At 37.5% G+C, this 23,536-nt stretch overlaps 1 protein-coding gene across 2 annotated transcripts in view; it reads left to right on the top strand.

Moving 5' to 3' along the window:
- Positions 1-23,536, top strand: part of SMARCAD1 (SWI/SNF-related, matrix-associated actin-dependent regulator of chromatin, subfamily a, containing DEAD/H box 1) — a 42,151-nt gene that overhangs the window by 8,725 nt on the left and 9,890 nt on the right. For both annotated transcript variants that reach the window (XM_054065251.1, XM_054065252.1), the window contains exons 3-12: positions 530-698; positions 3,806-3,995; positions 5,886-5,949; positions 9,843-9,931; positions 11,947-12,036; positions 12,700-12,784; positions 14,228-14,619; positions 19,934-20,136; positions 21,383-21,473; positions 22,666-22,765. In XM_054065251.1, coding sequence (XP_053921226.1) covers positions 530-698; positions 3,806-3,995; positions 5,886-5,949; positions 9,843-9,931; positions 11,947-12,036; positions 12,700-12,784; positions 14,228-14,619; positions 19,934-20,136; positions 21,383-21,473; positions 22,666-22,765 — 1,473 coding nt within the window. The remainder of the gene's footprint in view (positions 1-529; positions 699-3,805; positions 3,996-5,885; positions 5,950-9,842; positions 9,932-11,946; positions 12,037-12,699; positions 12,785-14,227; positions 14,620-19,933; positions 20,137-21,382; positions 21,474-22,665; positions 22,766-23,536) is intronic.

Consider the following 23,536-nt stretch of genomic DNA (forward strand, 5'->3'; position numbering starts at 1 on the left):
TCTTGTTAAAGGCCATCTGGAGCGTAATGTAGAAAAGACTGGCAAAATAGGCTATATCTTTCCAGGAGTTGCAGCTTACCTGTCAAGTTCCTCAGTGTACCATTGTAATTTTCTGCAGTGTAACGCTGTCAAGACAAACAGACCATAGATCAGCCATCAAATACACTAGTATGTTTCTACCCATGTCCTGATCAGCCTCAAAGTAGTTCAAAGGATTTTGCTAGCGATTTGTTTTCCCCAAAATAAAAATGCATTTGTAAGTAGTTATTAACCTAAAATACGTGATTTCTTAAACTTTGTCATATAAGTATTTGTTTATGGGGCTGAGGATCTTTTGCCAGATAAATTACCACCTTAAGGAATAAAGCTTACAGGAATTTTCTGTCCATTAAAGAATTGAGTTCTGTTTAAATGGCTACTGTGTATGAGGAAGAAATCGTAGCTATCTGATGCTCTCAGTTCAAATTTGAAGTCATAAATCATAAGTCATTGTCTCCTATCTTTTCTCCTGTTGAAATGGCTTGCACAGAGTACTCCACCATCCCAGAAACTCCTGAACACAAGAGGGCAAGTGAACAATCTTATTTCAAGCGTCGAAGAGTACAGTTGCTAGATGTGTCTTCAGAGAGCGAAGACGAACCAAGAAACTTCAGCGCTGCAAAAGAAAATGGAACTTCAAAAGGAGATGTGATTGTGATGTAAGCTTTAAGCCAGTTTTCTGTAATGTTTATGCAAGCTGATGTGATGTTCTAAATTGAACTACTGAATTGAAAATTAGAGGCTGGGTTCTGGTTTACAGGTTTGTGATTTAGCTGCTCCTAGCTGAGCTTTATTGGATTTCCAGGGAAAAAGAATCTAGCTCTTAAGCCATTTTAAGACACTTATACAGGAGGAGTTCTGTGATGTTGAATAAGTATCACATTCATTGTATGTTTGTGCATTTGCCCCTTTGAAATCCTTTTAATGGCACTTGAAAGCTTAACCATAAAATACTTACTTTACTAGTTTTAAACTGTATCGGAGTTAGTTTTAGCTTGTTTCGTTTCTCTATGAAACCGTAGTGGACAGGAAAGCAAGTAAAGCTTCAGTGTGTAGTATGAGAGTTCTTGAGTCGAGGGTAAGTATTAGTTGCATGGTGTGTTTCCTATGCTTTGTAAAAAAATTTTTTTTAGTGATTTGGAAATGAATGTTTTTGAATAAGCTGGGAGGTGAGAAGATAGTGTGCAAAAATTTCTTGTGTGGGTGCTAAAAAGGCAGCATTGAGAGTGCAGGAGATACAGGATGTGGAAAGGCATCTTGTGTAACCAATTGAAAGAGTTTAAACAAATCTCTGCTATTTATTACCTGCTAGTTTAGGTGTGTGTGACAGAAATGTGCTAATTGTGCCCCTTAAATGTTCTTATGCTAAGCAAAACAAAATGACTCAATCTGCTTTTTTGATAGTCTGGCTGAGCTGATCTGCGGAGAACTTTTATAGGGATATCAACCTTAACAGGCATATTATCTTGTCAGATTTTCAGTCCTTATGTGCAGCGTGGAGTTACTAGAGCTTGTCAGCAGAAATAAAATAATGCTTTTCCCTGATGCTATCATCTGAAATTCTTCAACGTCTTTTAGTGCATCTTCTCAGGAGTTTCTACTGAAGGAAGATTCTTGTTGAGAAAAGAAAATTTAGTAGTTAGTGAACTCCTGTTTCTGTCTGTGGTTTAAGTTGTAGATTGTGCAAGGATACAGAGACAGCAAGCTGTTTGCATGGACCAAATTGGCTTGTCTGCTGTGCTGTATAAACATAGTTACACTGCTTCTGGGAACAACCAGTTTTGAAAGCGGTGTATGAGGTGAGCTGATATTTCCAAGCCGTGCAGGATTTTACTTGCAGAGCCACAGCTTGCTATTTCTGTACTGTATTCTGATTACTGGGACTGGGAGATGGACAGCAAAGTGGCTTCTAGTGGGATTGATGAGCATAAGCTACATCCTTTTATACTTTTAATTACTCCTGTGTAGCTGCTGGTGTCTCATGCACCAAGCATCGCAGTGTCCAACATTTTTGCAGAGTGTGTTGGCTCAAGTGCTAGTTGCTGTGTACAGAACCTACTGAATTGTCTCACAAATGTAAGGAGCTAATGAATTGAGAGCTGTGAATTGTGAGCATGTTCTGAATTTAGCCTGGCTTTGCATGGAATCAGTCAATTTAGTGTCTTTATGCTGTGCATTTTTGTGCTTTTGTTACCTACTATAAGTGGGGATTTTGTGAATTTTTTTCTTTCTGCAGGGTGTCCTTGTACCCTTTATCCTGAATAAAGGATGAGGCAGAAAACATGCCTAAAACAAAGCGTGCTGCAAGCTTCACTACCAGAGTCACTGTCTGGACTCTGTTGGAGAAAAGCAGAACACTGATACAAGGTTTTGTGGGTCAGAGCCATACTTGTTTAGCAGTTTCTTCATGCTTGATAAGAATGTGAATATAGACGGGACAAGGTTATGCAGCTCTGTCTTTGTTGACAAGTATATAGATGTTAATCCTTGGTAGGAAAGAATAGGGTAGTTGCAGTGTTACTGTTCCCGTTTGGATTAATTTTCTTTTTAAAATGCAGTTTATAAAAAAAAACATTTTTAGCTTATGAAGGCAAAAAGGCTTGAAATAAGATTTTAATAATCCATTTCACTAAGACTTTTTTTGAAGTGGATGCTGTGTTCACCTTCTGAAGTTTACAACTAGATGGCTTGGTGGATTGAAGAGGAATTTGGTATTTTTGGTTTGAGGCGTTTTTTTTTGCTGTAAGAGGCACAGCCAGAGAGTCCATGTGGTTGTGTGTGCCTTTTGAACATGATAGGGAGAAAAGCATTATTTGATGAACAGTTGTCTCAAAATGATGTATATCTTCTATGTAGATCGCATGCTACTACTGTTTTTCAGAATTGCATTGCATTCTGCCTATTGCAGCTGCTAAAGAAGGATACAGTGAGAAAAACTAGGTTTATTTTTAGTCAAGGCAAGTCTTTCTGATGGTGAAGTCCCTATGAAATGGCAAACTCCGTACAGTTCAGTTAAATTTCATTCTGGAAAGGAGACTTTTATGTGTCTATAGGGGGCAGTAGGATGGGAGACCTGTGCTTATGTTCAGTCTTGTATGTGCAACTTAATATTGTGAAAAACAATATGGTTTGATTTTCCTGCAGGTTAGCTCCAATAGTAGACCTTCCAGAAAGTTCAGGACTTTGCTTTTTTCAGAAAGTTTCCTCTCGCGTTTAGATGTTCTAAGACACTACATAAGGATCTTTGAATTTTCTTTCTCAGTGAGCAGAGAACTAGGGAACTAGGACAGAGAGTTGATAGTGGACCTGGAAAGTTTCTACAAAGAGCTTATCCACATCTGTTTACCTTTTGGGCAAATAAATGAGTAGTAAGACTGTTTGGGACAAACTTGAGATGATCTGATGTCCTTGAGGTAGCTGAAATGATAAAATGTGTTGAGATGGTTTTTGATAAATTGGCAAGTAGACTTTTATAGCACCATATGAAGGTAAGTCAGGATATTTCCTTTGCCTCTTCCTCCTTTATTCTTTTCCTTTGCTAAGTTCAGATGTGTTTACTGCAAACAGAAGGCTGTGCTTAATCATATATATTTTATTTTGTCCTGAATAGGAGTTGTTGCTTTGGGTACAAGTTGATTCGGTGTTACTGAATGCATGTAAACACATTTTGTGCGATCCTGTTGCTTTTGGTTTACAGTAACATTCTGGTAGATTAAAATATTCATAAGCAAAAAAAAATTAATCCTTTTTCTCCTGCTCCGTGTAGCTCTGAAGAGTCTGATGATGATGATGATGATGATGCACAGCATGGAAATGAACTAACCCAGCTGGCGTATGTAAATGGTGGGGATCAGCTGTCAGCTACGGAGAATGGTGTAGAGGATGACATCAGAGATGCAAAGCTGCAAACACTGAAGGAACTTTTTCCCCAGATAAGTGACAAAGAATTACTACAGGTAATAATGCTCTCTTCTTTTGATTTATTTAAATGTCTAAAAACACTGCCTACAAAACAATCTTTACTAGTGGGAGCAACAATATTTTTTATTAGCAAAGGGGTGTATGAAAGGAATGTGTTTTAACGGAACGACAGCCTTGTAATGTTTCCGTATACACATGTATGTATACATATATATACACATAAATTAATATATGCATACACACTTCTTAAATGTTTAATTATCTTATATATAAACTTTAGAACAACTCAGAAACAGTGGATTCCAGTGTATAGAAAACATTTCTGCTACTTCTTTCCTTGACATTTAATCTTAGTTATGATTACCGTGGTTGATAACTCTTAATAACTGCTGTTGTTGGAGTGCAGCTGAAAGACTAAATGCAGAATGAGTGTAATCATTGCTGTCTTCTCCAGTAGGTGAAAAGTTGCACCCTTGCATTTGTGAAATTTAATACTTAAAGCCTTTAGTCCTTCCAGTGAAGCAAAAAGAGAGCAAGTTTGAACCTACCGTAATTTCTTCTGATTATGCTGACATGTGAACCTGAGATTCTCGTGGCCATTGTCCAATGTACAGTGCAAATCTACAGTAGCATTGTAGTACCTTATTACAGTAAAATATCTCCATGCAAAAAATATATTTTTAATTGAATAAAAAATATATAAAAATATATATATAAATAAGAATATATTTTTAGCAGGTTTACTTTTCAGTGCTGATATGTAACAAGATTTTCACTAGCTTTAGTTTTCAAAGGTTAATGTGTTTTAATCTTTTTATTTCCCGATTTGTTGAAATATCATTAAAGAACTATAGAAATTTTACCTTGCCTGGGTGTTTTTTTTCCCCCACTGGATCAAGCCTTATATTTAGGCTTTCTACTCTAGCAAATAGCAACCCTTTTTCTTCTGGGTATTGTAATAAAATTTACATTATAGATGTCCAGAATGTATGAAGTTTCAGATTTTGGCCAAGTAGAATGTATTTAAATCAAAGTGATAATAGTTCATCGTAGTTTAGAAACCTTGTAGAAGTGACACATGGTGTGTCAAACTTCAGTGGTGTTTTTAACCACTAAGTGGTATGTAGTGCTGATGGTATTTCTTCTCAGGAAAGTGTAAGGTAGCTCCTGTGTCAGCAGAACTTCATAGTACATAGAGGCTGGGCAAACTTTTGTCTGCAGTTTCATGTCCACAACAGTTTTGAAGGAAGATGGAGGAATATTAGGCAAACCTATTGTTCCTTCAGGAAGGATTTGGAGCAGTCTGTTCTGGACAGATCATTTTTTTGTGATTTTTCATATTATAACCTTCAGGCAATTTGCTTCTGTTCCTGTTATCTCACTTGCAAAAAGCTTTTTAGAAGTCTCAACATCCAGTTAATTTGTGAAAATGATCTTTTTTGAGATTACACATTGATGGAGGAAGAGTCTAGGGCTGCAAGAAAGCATAGATAAACCTTAATGCGTGTTAGAAGTTTCATGCATGTACTTCCAGGAAATCAACCAGTGTGACAGTATACAGATGTTTTATAAGCTGAGAAATTATTTTGGATCATGTACTTTTGTGGTACTAACATTAAATGGTTTTTGAAAAATGATTTTAAGTAAACCTGAATGATATGTTGGTGAAATAAGAAAAAAAGTGGTAATAAATGAGATTATATTAAAAACATTTTCCAGTAATTTTTTTTAAGTGTTTCCAAATACAGCATATGTGATTGGTATGTCTAATTTGGTATCTGTTAATTTTGTTCTTGAATTTTATAATACATGTATTTTTGGGATGTTTTTCAAATTGTTTTTCAGTCTCACTGATCTGTCATTGTCCTCCTCTGTTCAAATGGGTTAAGTTTCACCACTTAGCAGTTGACTTTTTCTTTTTACAGTTGATAGAATCAACACGCACGATGGATGAAGCAATAGCTGCTGGTTTAAAGTTCAATGATGAAGGTATGTTTTAACAAAAAAATAAAGGCAAACCCAAACTTTAGAAGCTGTAGCTAATTCAGTGAAGTATTTAGAAAGGGGTAAAGCATATTCTAAAAGTTATATTATTGCTTGTTTATTGTAATAACACATAACTGAAATTAACATCCTTTGCAAGGGAAAAGATAAAGAAGGTGCAGACTGAAATCCAATCATAGAACAAAAAAAAGATAATTTGGTCTGTAAAACTCAGGATTGTTTTACATGTGGGTCCTTAATTGATTTCTGTTCTTGCTGATTCCTTCTTTGTCCAGAAGTTGAAGCAAATAGTAATGGGTTAGCAATAGTGATTCTCAGTGTCGTAGGTGAGAAATTTGGAGGTATGGAAAAAAAATACACTCATAACTAGATTTCATGTGCCGAGGCACATTAAAATTTTCTCTTCAGGTTCACTTGAAGTCTTGCTTGTAATTCTGAATAAGAACTACTAGTCTTAAACATTAGACAAATGTGCATGGTTCTCTGGCAAGACATCCCCCAAACCGTGCGTTTGAGCCCTCAGTGCTTATTTGAGGGTTTTTTTTTCTGCGTCTGAATTTATGTAGTCTCATGCTGTTACCAGAAAAAACAACCAACCAACAAAAAATACCAATCCAAAAAACAAAGCAAACCAGAAAAACCGTCACATGATGTGGGAGTGTATAGGAAGTCATGAGCATGTAAAGGCCTTATCATTCCTAGGCTTTGAGTTTGTTTCTTGATGTCAGCTAAGTCCAGGGTTATATCTCGTGTCTGATATAGACAGATTTTTGACTGATTCACTGGGATTGGTAGGGGAAAAGTGGAAAGTTGATAGGAATAGTAATGTAATTGTAAAAAGCTGTACGATGGAAAAAGCTTTAAAGTGTTGGGCTGATTTTAATGAAGGATTACTTTTATTTTGGTCTTTTTTGGTTCATTGTTTTTTTTTTTTTACCCAGCCAGACCAACATTAATCACTGTGTGCATTAAAATTCTCTAGATAGGACTTTGTGGATGCTGGCAACAGAAAACTAACACTGGCATGTTTTTGAGGGTCATGTTATTTGTGAGTGCTGCTAGTCCTGAAAGTTGCCATCCTGGAACACCAGGGTTACTTTTCAAGGGTTTTGATTCATAGTAAACCAATTTAAGCTACTATGTATCCTTCAACTTTTTTGCAGATCACAATGTTTGAACTAAACCACTTTGATTTCTGGTATGTAGGCCCTGCCTTTTGGCCATTTTTGTGTTGATTTGAGAATGCTGTTTTACATCCTTTTAATATGAGCTCACTGAAAAATCTTGGCAGCAAAAATCTCACTAATCGCAGCTGTTGTATAAAATATTCAGGTAGGAGTAAGCATGCCTAAAAGTGATGGTATAAATCACCTCCTTTTGGACGGATTTTTTTTTAATTGGATACATTACTAAACATCTGCCTATCTATGTCAGTTTGTGGTATGCTTTACTTGTGAAGTGTTGACTCTCTTGAGAGGTCACGGGCAAGATACAGGTTTGTGAACCATAGCTTTGTTAAAAAAGTGTCAGTCACTTTCAATTTTTTTTGTCCTTTCAAAATGACAAAATCTTGTATTTGTAGCTTGAATTCGGCAGTTGTATATAGTTAAAATAGGGAGCATTGCAAATGGCTCCCAGTTATGAAGATTAGATGTGGCACACTGCAGATGTGTGTATGAATGAAGGATGTGAAGTTACAGTAATACTTGCTGTGTGTAATTTGTTTCTGGTATACATCTTGAAAACTATGAAATTGGTGAGGGTGCGCTGTTCTTTGAGCAGGTAGAAAGGTCTATTTTGTAATGGCGGCAGAGGTCAGAGTAATAAGGGGTTTTTTTTTGCAGTGGTGGCAGCAAGTAACCGTGGAAGAAATTATGGATGACTCTCTAAATTTTGAAACCCTGGAGCTGCTTTTCTCATTGCATATTAATCAAAAAATTTGTAGAGAGAACAAAGATTGCTCTGAAAGGCCCATGTGCTCTGCCTCCACTCCAATGATGGTTCCTGTCTAGCAGTAGTAGTTTCTTTATCCTCTCAGCTGTTTGCTCCCTTAGCACAGGAAGGAATAATTAAGTGTACCTTGCCTTCAGAAAGCTGGGAATTTTTTTGTCATTTGCGTATGTGGTGGGTTTCAGAAGACAGCAGGTTGATTCCTAAATAAATCTGTGTTAAGGTGTTCCTGAGACCGTGGTTATCCAGGTCTTTGCTACACTTTAGTTGCCTCTAAAATTGCTCACTGTTGGGTTTTATTCAGACTGTTGCGTGTTCAGCCCATGACTTCAAAGCAGGGAGATTTCAAAATACTCTTCTATGGAGCCCATGTATTTTTTTAGGGCAAAGAGGTTTGCAGGGTCACTGTTTGTACTCAAAATTATCCATCATGGATGCAGCTTTAATTGAGTTTAAGCAGTAGTACCATGAGGCCTCTGTGACTCCTAGTGCTTTAATCAACAGCAGCCTGACAACCCTTAGCTTTGATAGCAAGACAAACACACAGTCTCAGACTTAAGCTAGCAGAATGACTTACCCTGGTGATATTGTTTAAACAAGGTTCTTGTGCAGAAAGGTCAAGGTCTGAATGGTGTAGGGAACTGCCTCCCCTCCACTGGCACATTCTCTGGATGCTTTGAACTGCATTTCTTTTCTCTCTTTATACCTGTATAGAGAAATACCCAGACTTTTAAAGAGTCTTATCAGTGTTTTCTGGTGTCTCTTGCCAGATCCTTCATTTAAGGAAGAATTACTGATGCTTTACTTTTCTGCCTTTGGGATGTCTCAGTGATTTATTTTTTAAAAAAATTTATTTGTCACATCTGGTATCAGAGGGAGTGAAAAAGTCTAGTAGAAAATTTATTTGAAAAGTCTTTTTCCACAAAAAGATGCGACTACTTTATTTTTCACAACTGAAACTATTTTGGTCATCCAGACAGTCTTTCGGAATGAAAAGTAAGGTGGGGGGCAGGGTGTACATGTGTGTGCACACTTCTTTGACAGTTTGAGAGGGGAGTTTGGCCAGAGGTGCTGGTACCAGACACCAGGCAGTTAGTCTTCTAAAAAAAGTTGTACCTTGTGGTACTCTTGCAGATCATAGCTTAGGAATTTTTACAATAATTTGGTCTGGTAACAGTTGCTGCTTCAAACAAAGCTAATGTGCAGAAATAGTGGCAGCGTGTTCTTGCCTTCCTCAGTTGTGCACAGCAGCAGTCACAAAATGCATCTGACTGGGCAGGTCTTAATGCTAGGATGGTAATCTCTTGATAATCACCAGGGCTCAAAGATATTCAGAAGGTTCTGGCTCATATGAATTGTTCATGAGTAATACGGTTATCACTGATATTTAGTTATTACCGACTGCATAGTTTTCACTGATGCATAGTTTTCTTTCAGTCATTTGAATTTAACATTGAGAATGTTTTGTGGTAACTTCCAGTGTGCACCTGAGCCACAAATCACTCATCAGCACTTCCACATTGGCAATGATGTACATATTTGAATTAATAGCTGGGATTCAGCCTCGATTAGATGCTTTCCAAAAGCAGTCTGCTTGAATAAAAACAGACATATACCTTTATGCAACTTGTGTGTGAAGCACTTGGAAATTATTAGAAAAGAAGCAATTTTGGTTATCTATGAGAGGTAATTGCCTGATAAATTGCCAAACTAGTGAAGAAAACATAGAGGTAAATAAATATGTACTTTCAAGCAGCTGCTTTGCTTGGAGTTTCACTGTGTCTGTGGACTATAATAGGAAACTATTATGGAAATCTTGTGCAGTTATGAAGTAGCTATCATAGCGTTCATTTGAATGATTCCACTGTTTCGGGGTGAAGTTAATGAAAGTAACTAATTCTTCTTTTCTGCCTCAATTCTTTATAAAGGTGCCTCTCGTAAAAGGAAACTAGAAGATTGTCCCACAAATGGCAAAACTGGAAATGAGCAAGTCCCAAAAAAGACAAAACTTGATTCAGTAAGTTCTTGATTTTCTCTCTGCATTGTAAGATAAATGGAATTGCTTGACTTGGTCAGTAACAGTGGTGTCATGAACTTGGTGTGTTTTGTCAGAAAATCCTATCAAATCCAAATCTTGCCATCTGAATGAGGTTTTTCTAATTTCTCTTCTTGGCAGTTCTGAGTGGAATTATGCCTGCTTTGTTCTTTAGAGTTTGTGGACTTGTATGCCAATAGCCTGTTCGTTGCTTTCATGGAAGTGGTTGATGGTAGTAACATGTGGGGCGCTGAGTTCCATTCAGGTCTTGTGAACATCAGTGGGAATTACAGGCTGTGCTTGCTTGCCTCATCTGATCATCCTTGGTTTTCCTCCAGTAGATGAAGTTCAACATCTGTTGCTACTACTGTCTCCTGTGACGTAGGAGTAATGTTTATGTATATATTTGAAACTATGACTGAGAGAAATCTTTTAAGAAATTAATTGGTTACATTTAAAGGAATGAGTACTTGGACCTCTGCTAATAAATAGGAATGATATAATGATCCTGGTGCACTCAGGTTTGTATTTGGCAGATCTTACATGCAGTTCTGTAGTGTTGTCATGAGGCCAGCTCCCAGGCATCCCAGTAGACGTCCTTGAAAATCACATAAGATAGAAGAAGGGAATTCTACAGTAAATGCTTTAGGCTGGATGGATGATGATGACTTTCTTTGCATTGAAATTTAACCAAATATAGACCTCGGTCAGAACAAAATAGAAGAAAAAAGTTTTCTGTGGAAGCAAAAACAATGTGTTCAAGTGCTCCCCTAATTCCTGGAGGAGGGCTGTGAACTTTGTGTGGCAGGGTTTGCTGAGGCTGGGATTTGTTCCTCCTCAACAGACCCCTGGGTCAGGTTATAAAGGACACTTGACTGAATTATTTCCCAGCCAGCATGACAAACAATGCTTCAGTGGACCTGGTTTCGTGCAGCAGTTAGATTTCTGTGCTTAACAGTTCCATTACTGGTGAAAAGGGTAAGGACCAGGAAAAGTAAAGCTGAAACATGAGTTTTTAGAACTCTTAATTGAAGTGAGAAGACTTGCAGGTTTTTTTTTTCTAGCTCTTGCTTTTCCTCTGGTTCCTAAGCTGGTTCCAAAATTAGAGCATTCTTTGTCAGCTGTCATACATGCTGTAGCTGCACTCTTAATGATACCATAAGCTCACTGAGGAAGGGAATTATGTCCTCTGTTACTTGGAGTGCTTCTGGGTGATCTGGTTTGTGCTCTTTCATCAAATAGCATCGTTCAGCAAAGTCAGTATTGATCAAATCTGTTGGCGTCTCTGCTGTAGATAGCCAGATCTGTAATCACTTTGTATTCAAAGTTATGTGAAGGTACTTGTGTAATTCTTTGTGGTGAATACATAACAGAGCAGCTTGTGGCACACAGAAGTTTTGGCACTTGTTCATAAGAAACCTCCCTTTTTCAGGTGGGTAGTAACTGTTAGTGAGGCTATTGTTGATGAAAACTTCTACCAGATTTTGACGTGACTCCATGGTGCTGTGACACAGTATTTGTGTATTTTTTACCTGTAATACAAACACCATTTGACGTGTTTATTGACCCTCGTGGGTTAAGTACTGCATGCTTGGTAACCTAATGTAACTGGCTGACTGTTAATCCTGCCATCTTCTGCCTTTAGATATCATCCGGAATCACCGCTAACTTTTTCTTTTAAAGAAATACAAACTAGATGTTCTCCATTATTTATATTTTGTTATGTAACTTTGCACTGTTTATGCTTAAGTAAGGAATGCCAGTCTTTCATAACAGAAGACATTTTTTGTGCTTATGAAAGTTATGGTTTTATTTTGACCACTGGCTATATATGAGGCATCACTTCTGCAGCTTGGATTTCTCTTAATTGCTTTTGTCATTTAGAGAGGCTCTTTACGGACAAGAAGTATTAGGTTTGATTAGGTTTGTTTTTAATTGTTTTTTTCTATTTCTGTACTTGTAATTTACATCAAACCTAATTGATTTTTTTAACGTAGCTAGATGAGTCAGAACCCCAAAGGCAATGGGAAAGGCAAGAAGTTCTTGTGAAGAAGCTGCAAAATGCATTCCCTGGATTGGATAAGGAGGTGAGCTCATGTTTCCTGGTGGCACATGAAGTTTTGACTTCTTGAGAAAATTTCAGCTTTTGATAATCCAAATGAAACAGTCCTTACATGAGCAACACTCTTGGGAAAGACCTCGGGGTAGGAAGGTCCTCACTGTTGCTGCTTCTGGAATGTAACTTGCCCTGAATTGAGAGCAGTTGAGTGTATTCAGGACTATATGTAACTTATCTTACTTTTTTGGTCTCCTGACAAGCCTGATATAGTTAAACTTAATGCCCCGTTATAAAAATGTATGGGGAAATTATCCCTTCCTCTCTCTCACTCTTCTACCCTGGATGACTAGGTATGCTGCGCACTTGCATTAGTTTAGTACCTGACTATACTGAGCAACTGATCCGGACTTTTTAATACCATGCCTTAAATCACTGGAAGCAAAGCTTGTTTATGTGTGTTTTTTCCATTTTGAAGAGTGGAGTACAGCTCTGCCAAAACTGAGTGTATAAGGGTAAAATGAAGGGACTTCTCTTTTTTTATTTCCTTTGTTTTCAATCATTTGATTTACAGAGGTTTTCTTTGGAATGTGTAATTAAATTAAGTGTTAATACCTTTACAACATTATGCACAGAAATTTAGTTTTTGCTTATCTTATCTTACCACAATACAAATTTTCTTATCTTTTACTAGGAACTGAGAGAAGTACTTCAGGAGCATAACTGGGTGTTTCATGAAGCGTTGGAGGCCCTGAGAGTATTTGCAGAAAACGATCAGGGTAAAGACAGATTTATAATCCATTTTATCCCAAAATAAAATAAGACAGGCTTGTGATATGAATCTTTTCTAATGTCAGCAACGACAGTTCTGACAGCAGTATGCCTAGAAACTTGCCCTGATACTTGAAATCAATTTTATGGGAAGAATAAAATAAGGAAACTTAATTTTTCTATATTTTTAACTGTCATGATATATACCTTTGCCTTGGTAATACAGGTTTGCAAAAGAAATTGTGATTACTTGTGGGTATATAATGTATTTTGAAACGTGTCAAGGTTGACACCAGCTCCCTTCCTACTTGTTTAATAATAAGGTTTTTTTCTTAACTGCAGTAATTTTTAGATCAGTAATTGGAAATAGCTGCATCAGTGACAAATGACACTATTTTATCCTTTTCTAACATATTGTAGGAGAGAAAAATAGTAGAAGTAGGCCTTAAATTATGCAAACAGTTTATAAATACCAGTGCATTAAATGTTGTAGGGAGCAAGAACTGTGATTCCAGGTAATTCTGTGAGTTACAACTTAAATAGTTTAATGAATTGATTACTTTCAGAGTGTCACACAGCTGTCAGATATGTATATGTTTTCTTGTGTCAGCTATTTGAGTATTCTTGGGGTAGTATTCTTAATTGGATTCTTTGCAAGTGGAGGGAGCTATCGGGTGTGCAGGAGGTTGGGTCCTTGCTGCTGCTGCTTCTGAGAAGATAGGCATTGAGTTGGAGTCAATCATCAGCAAGCTGCGACTGGGCAGAAAGGAAACCGTTAAAAGTGCTTTCTTCCAAAGGAGGGAGGAAAACCCCATACAAGACACTTCTGAAAATGAAATGCTCATATTCTGTTAAATAACCTGTATCTTACTTCTAAGACAGCAGGATTCTTTTGGTCAGAAATTCCTCATTCTTCCAGTTTCTTTGACAAGAGCGTATTTTTGCTGTACCACGTCTAATACTGTACTGAGATGCATTAAAATGGAAAAATATACAGTTTTCATGGTGAAAGTAGGCTTGTTTTCTGAAATCAGCAGAATTAATATCTCTGCGGTCAGGTGTAGTGTGACCAGTATCTCATCCCAACTATCCATCAGAGTTCTTAGCTATCTACTCTACCTCAGAGCTTCTGCAGCTCACACATATTACATAGTATTGGTCATATGTATTTTAAGATAGTTACTTAAAATCTTCTGCTATACAAATTAGCAGTATACAAATTAGCATTGCTTATCTTGTACTCACAGTTCATAGTAATTAGATGATTTAAACAGACTTGCACAACGTTTGTTTCTTCTTTTCTTTTCTCTTAGTAAGACCTGAGTAGTTGTGTATTAAATACTAGAATTGTTTTTTATTTCAATACAGGTTTTATTTTGGAAGAACAGTGGGCTTTAATTTTCCCTTAACCAGTATGCATTGACTTGTTGCCTTCTATATTGCATGCATAGGCATGGCATTTCCTGCCAAAAGTGGAGCGTCTAACTGTACCAAAGCCTCCACCAAGAGCAGAAGTGACGAGAGTAAAGAGAAGCTGACACAGAAGTCTTCAGTGAAAGTACAGAATGGCTCTCAGAAAAAGGACAAAATCAAAAGGAGCTTTTGGAGTACTAAAAGAGAAACAGAAGAGACTGAGGATGAATCAGCTTCTGAAGGCGGTGGTAGCTCCCTTGATGAGGACTACAGTAGTGGTGGTGAAGTGATGGAGGATCGCTACAAAGTGAAAATCCTCAGCTTCCTGCAAGATGCTTCCCCAAGCGAACTGACTTTGATTCCCCAGTGTTCTCAGAAAAAGGCTCAGAAGATAATAGCACTCCGGCCCTTTAACAGCTGGGAGTCTCTGGTAGGTCTGCATTCTTCTTTTCCTATCCCCAGCTTGCCTAGAGTCAAGGTGGCTTCAGCCTAGAGAGGCTTAGATGGGTGGCCTTATCCTGATTAGGCTAAAATGCTATGTTCCTCCTAAGCCAATAGCATTTCAAATAGTGTCATATGACCTGATTTTGAATGAATTAAGGGGTGATTTTCCTGGAAAACTCAAGCTGATTGGCTGACATTACTGTCACTCACTCTGTAGCGTAGAAAGTTGGTTGAATTCACTGCAGAAGAAATTAGAGCTTTCACTTGGAAAGGAGGTGTTTACTAGCCTGTTCTGAGCTCTTGTTGCTGAAAACCCATGCAGGAGGCAAGAACGTGGCAGGACCTTTACTACAGACACTTGAATAGCAGCAGCAGCTTCCAGGGTAGCTCCATGGTTGAAGGTGCCAGCATGGATATTTTCAGTTTCATACATGAAACAATTGTTGTCTTTTTCCTTTTTTTAATGTCTTTTTTCTTTAATGTACTGGAGCTTAGTCCCTAGCATGGTTTTGCTAGCTGAGCAATTCAGCCATTTTTTAGTGGAGCGAGCTGTTATATTTTTATTAATAAAAGGTAAAGCATCAGAAGGCTTAAATCACAATCCACAAGAAGGGAAAACGATGTCTCTTGGTAAGTAGATTATCTACTGTCACTGAGATGTTACTTTCAAATGTTTCCCGTGGTTTGTTTGTTGCCTTCACATTTAATGCAGTTTCAGTTAATTGCAAGGCATCAGACCTGATAAGAGTGTGTCCTGGTAAGAAATTTGAGGTGCGTTACCGCAGATTTTCTTTGTTTAATTTATTAGTGCTTTGGATTTTAAAGCAGTGACTGTACATAGGCCCTCTTACAGAGTAATTGGTATTTTTTTCCATCAGTATGTGTTCTGAAACCTTTGCCACTGATGTATGCAAGATCCACTTGTATTTTTTCAGAGCAGAACAGAACTTCTTCAGTGTGTGTAAAACAATAACATTTATTATTCAGTGTGTGAAGTGTTTTACCACAAAACAATAAGATATGTTAAACGGATTTTTAAGGAAAACAAAATGATCTTTGTATGTTGCTTTGCAAGGAGGGGAGACAAGGAAGATACTTGGAAAAAAAAATACAAGGAGCAGATATACTGCAAAAGAAATCCGTTTTGCCCCAAGCCTTTGGCGTCTCATAGAACATCTGTCATACAGCTATTGCTTTCTAAACTTGTTGGATTTTGCCTGAGCTAAATTCTTTGCAGAAATATTTGCTACAGGGCTGTTCTCCTTTTCTCTATGTAAAGTATCTAACAGAAGAAAAGCTGCATGGGCCTGTTTGTGTTCAAAATTTGTCTTTCATAAAGATTGCTGCTGTCAGCAATCACATGTTTATCTAGTATTGTGAATACTTGCCCAGAGTAGAAGTAATTTGCAGCAGATTTTAGATGTTTTGTATCAGTGTGGATTTAATTGTTAGTAAAAATCCAGTAGCTCAGTGACCCAACGTTTTTCCTACTAATTAATAAGAGTGGCAGCATAATAAAGAGAGCTGATTCAATTTCAGCATTAAAGAAATTGGCTGAGTTTTAAGGTGTCTTTTTGCTGTGATGGTATCTGTTGTAACACAATGTAAAGCACTAGAAGTTGTTACCATTTGTTGGTTGTTTGAGGAAGATCTTGTGGCTCTCAGCCTGAGATTAAGACTGTAGCCTACTTATTTGGAAGTTGAATGTCTTGTTCTGGGAAAACAGAAATTAAAACGGCTAGTTTTTATTCTAGACAAGCTTTTTAAGTTGGACTAAGATTTTTTCAGGTGAGTTTAGATGAATTTCAAGCTTGAGAAGTTCTTAAGAACACTTGAAAATACTTATGCTGATATTTAAGATAGATGTTTAACTTGATCTAATGACATTTAAAATATACAGAAAAAAAAGATTATTGAACATGGATGTCAAAGAAATAAATGGAGAGGACTGAAAATGTTCTTGCTCACAAGGATTAGTTCCTTTGGCAATTTAGAAATGCCTGTGGTGTAGGTGAACTACGTTTTCCAGGAGTGAAGTTTTATCCAGTCTTCGGTGCTGGAGATGACTAGCTGGGAGAACCTCGTCTCACACACTCACTTGCTGGGTATGTCGTTGAGACTTTAGGTGTATATCTCCTCATTTGGAGAAGTGATGCTTTTCTGTGTGAGAGCCTGTGGCCTCTCTGCAGAGTATGTTGTGTGCTTAGGGAGAGTAGAAGATAACAAAATCGATTGGGGTATGTGCTTTGATAGAGGGGCGTTCTGAATACTTCTCATATTCACAACTTCAAATTGCATATTGCTTTCTGGGGGCATGTTTGGGAAGGTGGTCTCAGGTGCCTGTGCTGTAGAAGCAAGCCCAGGCACGGCCACATTGCAGGCTGTTCAGCAGAAAGTGGGGCTGTGAGGGCTAGGAGGAGAGGAAGAGAAGAACACCGAGAACATGGCTGGCTTCAGAGCACCAGTCAAGGATGAGGCTTCAGAGCAGACAGCAGAACAGGATGAAAAGTTCACCTCCCTGTGTCTGGGTCTGATGTCACGTTAAGTAGCTTTTATGCAAGGGAACAGTGTTCAGCCTTTCCCTCTCATGGTGCAGTCCTTCTTTGTACTGGCTTTGTGCTCCACACCTCCCCGGGACAGACTTGCATTAGTACACCAACAGCCATTAAGAGATTCTTCCCCCTCCTGATGAGTCCTTTTCTACGTTGGCTTCCCACCTTCCTCTCCTGTTCACTTTGGGGTCCTGGTGATACCCCACTGGCAGACATTGCAGGACATTGGACAGCACAATTTCATTCCTTGTTAGAAGCCTTTCTGGACACCTATCGCCCTTCCTCCTCATCCTCCTCTAAAATAAAGTCACTGGTGCTTAATTATAATTTAACAGCATACTCCTTTTCCAGATTGTTGGAATTGGCCTTTGTTGAAAATGACAGCTTTCAGTGCTGTTTCCTCAGCAGACAAACTGTAAACATGGTCGTGTAACAGCAATACCTGCCTGTGTTCAGCGCATGCCAAGAAACAAGGGCAGAGCCAAGAATGGCTCCAGAAGGAGTCCAGCTGAGCTTTTTGGGGTCTTCGGTGGTGTTGGGTTCCTTGGTCTGTTTTGTGTGCCCAACGCAATATCATGCTGCCTCTGCTAAATGCAGGAGTAGGGACTGGAGGGAGTTTAGTGCTATTTAGTTTGTTATTTTTAAGGTTTGTATTTATTAACTGCCTGAATTTCCTTTTAACGTGGAAACTTAAGTATCTGTATGAGATTAGTTGTATCCTTTTATTTCTTTCATTCATGGCATTATTCTATTGCAAAATAAACCATCTCCTTTAGCATTTAAAGACTGAATTAAACAATGTCTGTCATTTTTTTTTAAAATTACAAATTCTTAAGGAGTACATACAAGTAAAACTGACCCAAAATGTTACACAGAAGTTCTGACATAGCGTATGTTTAGCCCATCACTTTTAGAGAGATGCGAGAACTGAGCAGTCAAAGGTGGACATCATATTCTGTATACTGCAGAAGCATATGAGCTAGGAGGTAAAAACTCAAGGGGAGGTAGCTTCATCTCTTTTATCATTTCTCATTTTATTTGGCTGCATGTGTACAAATCACTACAGAAACTAAACTAGGAGGAAATTCAGAAGCAGCTTGCACCAAGCAAACTAAGGGGAAGCAGTAAATACATCAGGGAGATGGGAGCTGCTTAAAGTGTAACTGGGGTTTGATCAAGGTTGAGGTTGACTTTCACCCTTAAGCAGTAAAGTCAAGTCCTAAATCGCCTTCAAGTGGTGTGAAGTAAGCCCAAGCAGAGTGTGCTGGTGTGGCAGTTATGCAGCATGCAGTGCAGCCCAGAACTCCAGAGGACCGTTCTTCAAAGTGTGCTGTGGAAGCTCATGGCTTCAGTTGTCCATGATAATTTTGCATTTTTGGACCTCATTTGAAAAGAAAAAAAAAGAAAAGGAAAAAAAAAAAGAGAACCTGGAAGGATGTCAGGAATGCTAGCGAACCAAATGCCACCCAAGGTTCTACTTTGTGTTCTGCATGATGGGTAACATTGTGTTTCACATGTAAACCAGTGGCTGAAGTTTCTTGTTGTAACTTGGAGATGAGTGTTAATGTGCTGACACAAACCAATACAATTTCTGTTAATAACAGATGGCTTCGTTCGCCACACCTTTATTTATAGACTACAGGATTTATATTCATGCCAACAAAAGCTTTAGGTATCAAAACAAATGTTGAAATTTTTTAATCACCTAATGAAAATCATGTTCTTTTTGTCTCTATTTCTAAATAGAGGTGTCTATTTAGAAAACTGCTTTGCAAGTATTAACACGGGTACCTTAGCCTGGTTTAACCTATGAGCGAGCGTTGGTAAACTTTCTGTGTTTTGCTTAAAATGGAGCAAACCCCCAAACAAACCAAGAACCTCCAAAACTGTCATTAAAGGACATCACTCCATTTATTAGGTTGGTGCAAAAGTAATTGCTGGTTTTGTCATTGTAAATGGTGAGCCTTATTTTGGATTGAATTTTTGTTTGACTGTGTTCATATAGTGTAGCATTTTAAAGCACGAAATTTGCTCTACTTATTTATGCTTATGGTTTTGGTTTTACTGTTTATGCTTTTTTAATATTATGCTGTCAATTTAAAGATGGAAAAAAGCAAGTTCAAGTGATTTTGTTGTGTGAGTTCAAAAGGGGACATAAAGCAACAGAAACTGCTAGCAATATCAGCTAAGGATTTGGCCAGGGGACCATCAACAAATGAACAGATTGACACTTGTTCCCAAAAAGAGCCTTGAAAAGGAGAGTAACAGACATCCTGCAGCAGATGACAACCAGTTGAGGGCCAATGTTGTAGCAGACCCACACAAAATGACGTTGCAGCAGAACTAAACATTGACCATTCAACAGTTGTTTGACATTTGCACCAAATTGGAAAAAATCAAAAAAGCTCATCAAATAAGTGCTACACAAGCTTTTTTTTTTTTTCCTGGAGTCAATAGCATAGCCTGCTTACACACTTTGGCTTAACAAAGCTTGCTTTTTCTCTGCAATGTGGCAATATTGATCAGTTACTTAACGCGTAATAGCTGGATTATACGATCCCTCCTTTTTTTAAGGAAGGAATTGGAGGAGGAATCTGATGATAATTGGTACTTTTTTCCTTCCTTTTGTGTTTTGTTTTTTTTTTCCTGTTAACAGTCCTGGCCTTCAAATCTTACTTTGCACTGTACATTGCCTCCCCTTGAGGATTTTAATCAGTGTTCATAGTATTTCTTTTTATTACTTTGCAGTTTGCAAAAATGACTCAGACTGTTGGTTTGTCAGAAGACATAGTGTGGAACTGCAAGATACTGCTGAAGGAGAGGGACGTGGTTTTAAAGCTCATGAATAAATGTGAAGAGATTTCAAATAAACTGACAAGACAAGTAACCAGGATTACTGAACAAGGAGGATGTGGATGGAACATAGACCAACCTGTCATTCTGAATCGGAGGTATTTTTCCCTTGTTTATACTTACGAGGGTGTTGGATCATAAGGTATACTCAAAGGCTGGGATTTTCAGAAAACAGAGTTGCAAATGTTTGACTCTTAGCAGCTCCCAGCTAGATAGTGATCTGCAACACTTAAGAGAATTCAACAAATGCCTTTTAAGTGTGTCAGGAAAGGTGGTGCGGAGAATAAGAATATAAAGATATAACAGTACTCAATACTTTGTTTTACTTGCTTCAGTTTTGGGTGAATGTAAAAGGCAACCTTGAGTGATGGGATGATGAGATAAGAGCTTTTTTCATACAAAAGGCCAAACAAAACTGTTTCTGTTATGGGGGAACTTATATTTCAAAGATGCCAAATTGAAATTAATCTGACCAAACTTGCAGAGTTTATCAGCTGGACAGAAGACCTTGATCAAGTTCAGAGGTACAAAATTATCTGTGTGCCTTGCGGGCAATATATACATGCTATATATTGGGAGGAAGGATTTATTTCAAAGAGGTAAATTGATAGGGATCTCCGAATGTGTATTGAGAATAAAAAGAGAGCTTAGAAGGAATGGAAATGATATGGTGGGGAACATTATCCTAAGGGTTAGGAGGCATAGGGGTGAAGAGGAAATGACTAGAGTAGTGACCTGCATTAAACTCGGAGGCTGTTACTGGTAGATAGCAAAGGGATTTTCAGCTGTGTCAAAATAAAACCTAAGAGGATGAAGGAACTGTTTGGACGAACTTATTAGTGATGTGTCTTCTTTGGCAAAATAGGCTGAACTAGGTGACTTGCTGTTGAGTGTGTTTTGTGGCTTGTGCATGCTTGGTTTTTTGTTTGGTGCCGACACTACCGATTATTGTACCGATAATACAACAGAGCAAACTTAGTGATGCAGCTGCTAAATGCCATTTAACTTTTTGTGTATTTTAAAAATGAGCAGTTGTGTAACTGTTTATATAACTGGTTGTAGATTATTGATTTTAAAAGAAAGATATTTATTGTAATGTTAATTTTGATCATTTAAGATGTATGAAAATTCAGTTGAACTACTTAGAAAGTTCAGAAATGCTCTTTGGTCTTCCGGAGACTGATCAAATAAAGTTTGTGGTTTTCACTACACCAGGAGATCAGGAGTGCATTAAAATATGAGCAATGTTAAATTTACCGTTCTGTGATTAACATAACTGTAAATTTGTGCTTCATAAAGAAACAAATAAAAGATGGTAACACGTTAAGCTTGATTTCTTAACAGTTTGGAACTCAAGCCATACCAGAAGATTGGTTTGAACTGGTTAGCACTGCTGCACAAACACAGATTGAATGGCATATTGGCTGATGAAATGGTAAGCACAAAACCAATTATTTAAGAATCATTAAAAATTTTGGGAAAATAGCTTATAGGTTCTCTCATTTCTGAGAAACCTCAAGCAGATTGTTAGTAATTTATCTTAGCTAATATAACTTAAATGGCAGACAGTTTCTCCAAATGTTTAGAAGCTTCTGAGCCTTTACTTTCAATTTGAAAGTAAAAGATAGCCTAAGGTTAATGGACACTGATAACTGCAAGTTGCCTGGTGTCTTCTGATGCAATGGAAGCAGTTTCTACCACAACAGATTACCTTCAAGCTATTCGTTTTAGTAGCTCCTTGCCCATAAATATAATTCATTCTGTTTGTCCAGCATTTAGCTGTAGTTAGCCCCTATCTTCTACATTTCTCTGCTAGTTTCGAAATGGGTAGTCAACAATAGAGAAAAAAACTGAAAGGGTAGAAACCTTTTCTGCTTCCCCAGCATTTTGACCATCTCTTGTCATTATGCTTCCTATAAATTTTGAAATAAGAGAGAAAAGCTTATGGGTTTGAGGTTTTTTTGGTGCTGACACCACCAGTAGTTGTACAACAGAGCAAACTAGTGATGCAGCAGCTAATGTGTTGTCAGTTGCTTTTAATCCTGGCTGCTGTTCATCTTGTGATGAACCATGAGTGAATGGATGGGTTTGTATCACTAACACTTAGACAATGTTTCCCAACTTCTTTATGTTTTGTATTTGTCAGAGCTACCTTATGTACATACTTTGTGGTAGATAAGATAGATTTTTTAAATCCATGATACAAAAGACAGGAAAGTGAGTACTCCATATTAAATTTCACCTTAGAAATAGGTGTAATATCCTACAGTGGGCTCAACTGAAAAGAAACAATTAATTTCCAAGTAATCGTTTGTCTGCAGCACTGTTTCAGGTAGGTGATTTTTTGAAGAAGATTTGAGGGATGAACTTGAACTAAAATGAAAAACTTCATAAATGGAAAAGATGAATTGCTGATGCTCAAATGCTGAGCTGAAAAGATAATGGAGTATGACTCTGATTCTGCTTAAGAAGGAATTGTCTTTTGTAAAACAATGTGGTTAAACAGAACAATTTTTCTGTGCAGATTTATAATCTTTAGTTAACATTGACTGCATTGCAATTGTCTTATGAGTAAAAAACATTTTCTATAGACTAAATTTTATTTAAATGAATTTGTTTTCTCGTAGGGCTTAGGAAAAACAATTCAAGCCATTGCATTTCTAGCTTATCTCTACCAAGGGGGCGACCAGGGTCCCCATTTGATAGTTGTGCCAGCTTCAACGTTAGGTGAGTTACAAGCTTCAAAATTATTTGTTAGTTAAAAAAAAAATCATGAACAGACTATGAAACAAAGGTAATTTTATGAAAGAAAACTTAGTTTTCTTATGGTAATATTCAACCCCTTAAGTAATTTGAATTGGAATGCAAACTATACTGAAGGTATGCTTGCTCTGAATTAAATAGACCTAACAGGAATTTTTTTTTAATATTCTCTGTATACTTCACAAAAAGTAAAGCTGCTTGTTACAAATTGAACTCGTTTAGCAAAGTAGTCTTTTTACTTACTGAACATTGGATGAAATTCTTAGTCTTCAGGCTGTGCTTAGTATTAGGTTTCATGGCATTTTGAGACATGCAGTGTCTTTTTTCCTCTGCTGTACAGAATCTGCCAAAGTATATCAAAATCCTGAAATGATGAGGCTGATTGTCTTAGTTGTGTGTTTTGATTAATGACCTCAGTCGAAAGCAGAAAGGACGAGGTGGGATAAAATATGAAGCTGACGTTTGAGCAGAAGCTAGTTCCCCATGACCTTAAATTTGTTTTTATAGAATAGCTATAGAAGGGAGAGAGTAGCAAGTTTAGTTTAGAAAGAAAATGCTGCTTTAATATAAAGTACTTATTTTGGCTTCAAAAATTTCTCTTAATGCATCAGAAAAGGTCTAGTTGTTCAGTGGCAGTTTGAAATTTCCATCAGTGTGCTTCTAAAATCCACCAGAACTGATATTTTTAAATGATTCTTAAAAATGCATGTTTCTTGAAACCAGAGGTGTATGTAA

This window comes from Cuculus canorus, chromosome 4 (assembly GCF_017976375.1).
Source record: "Cuculus canorus isolate bCucCan1 chromosome 4, bCucCan1.pri, whole genome shotgun sequence".
NCBI lineage: Eukaryota > Metazoa > Chordata > Aves > Cuculiformes > Cuculidae > Cuculus > Cuculus canorus.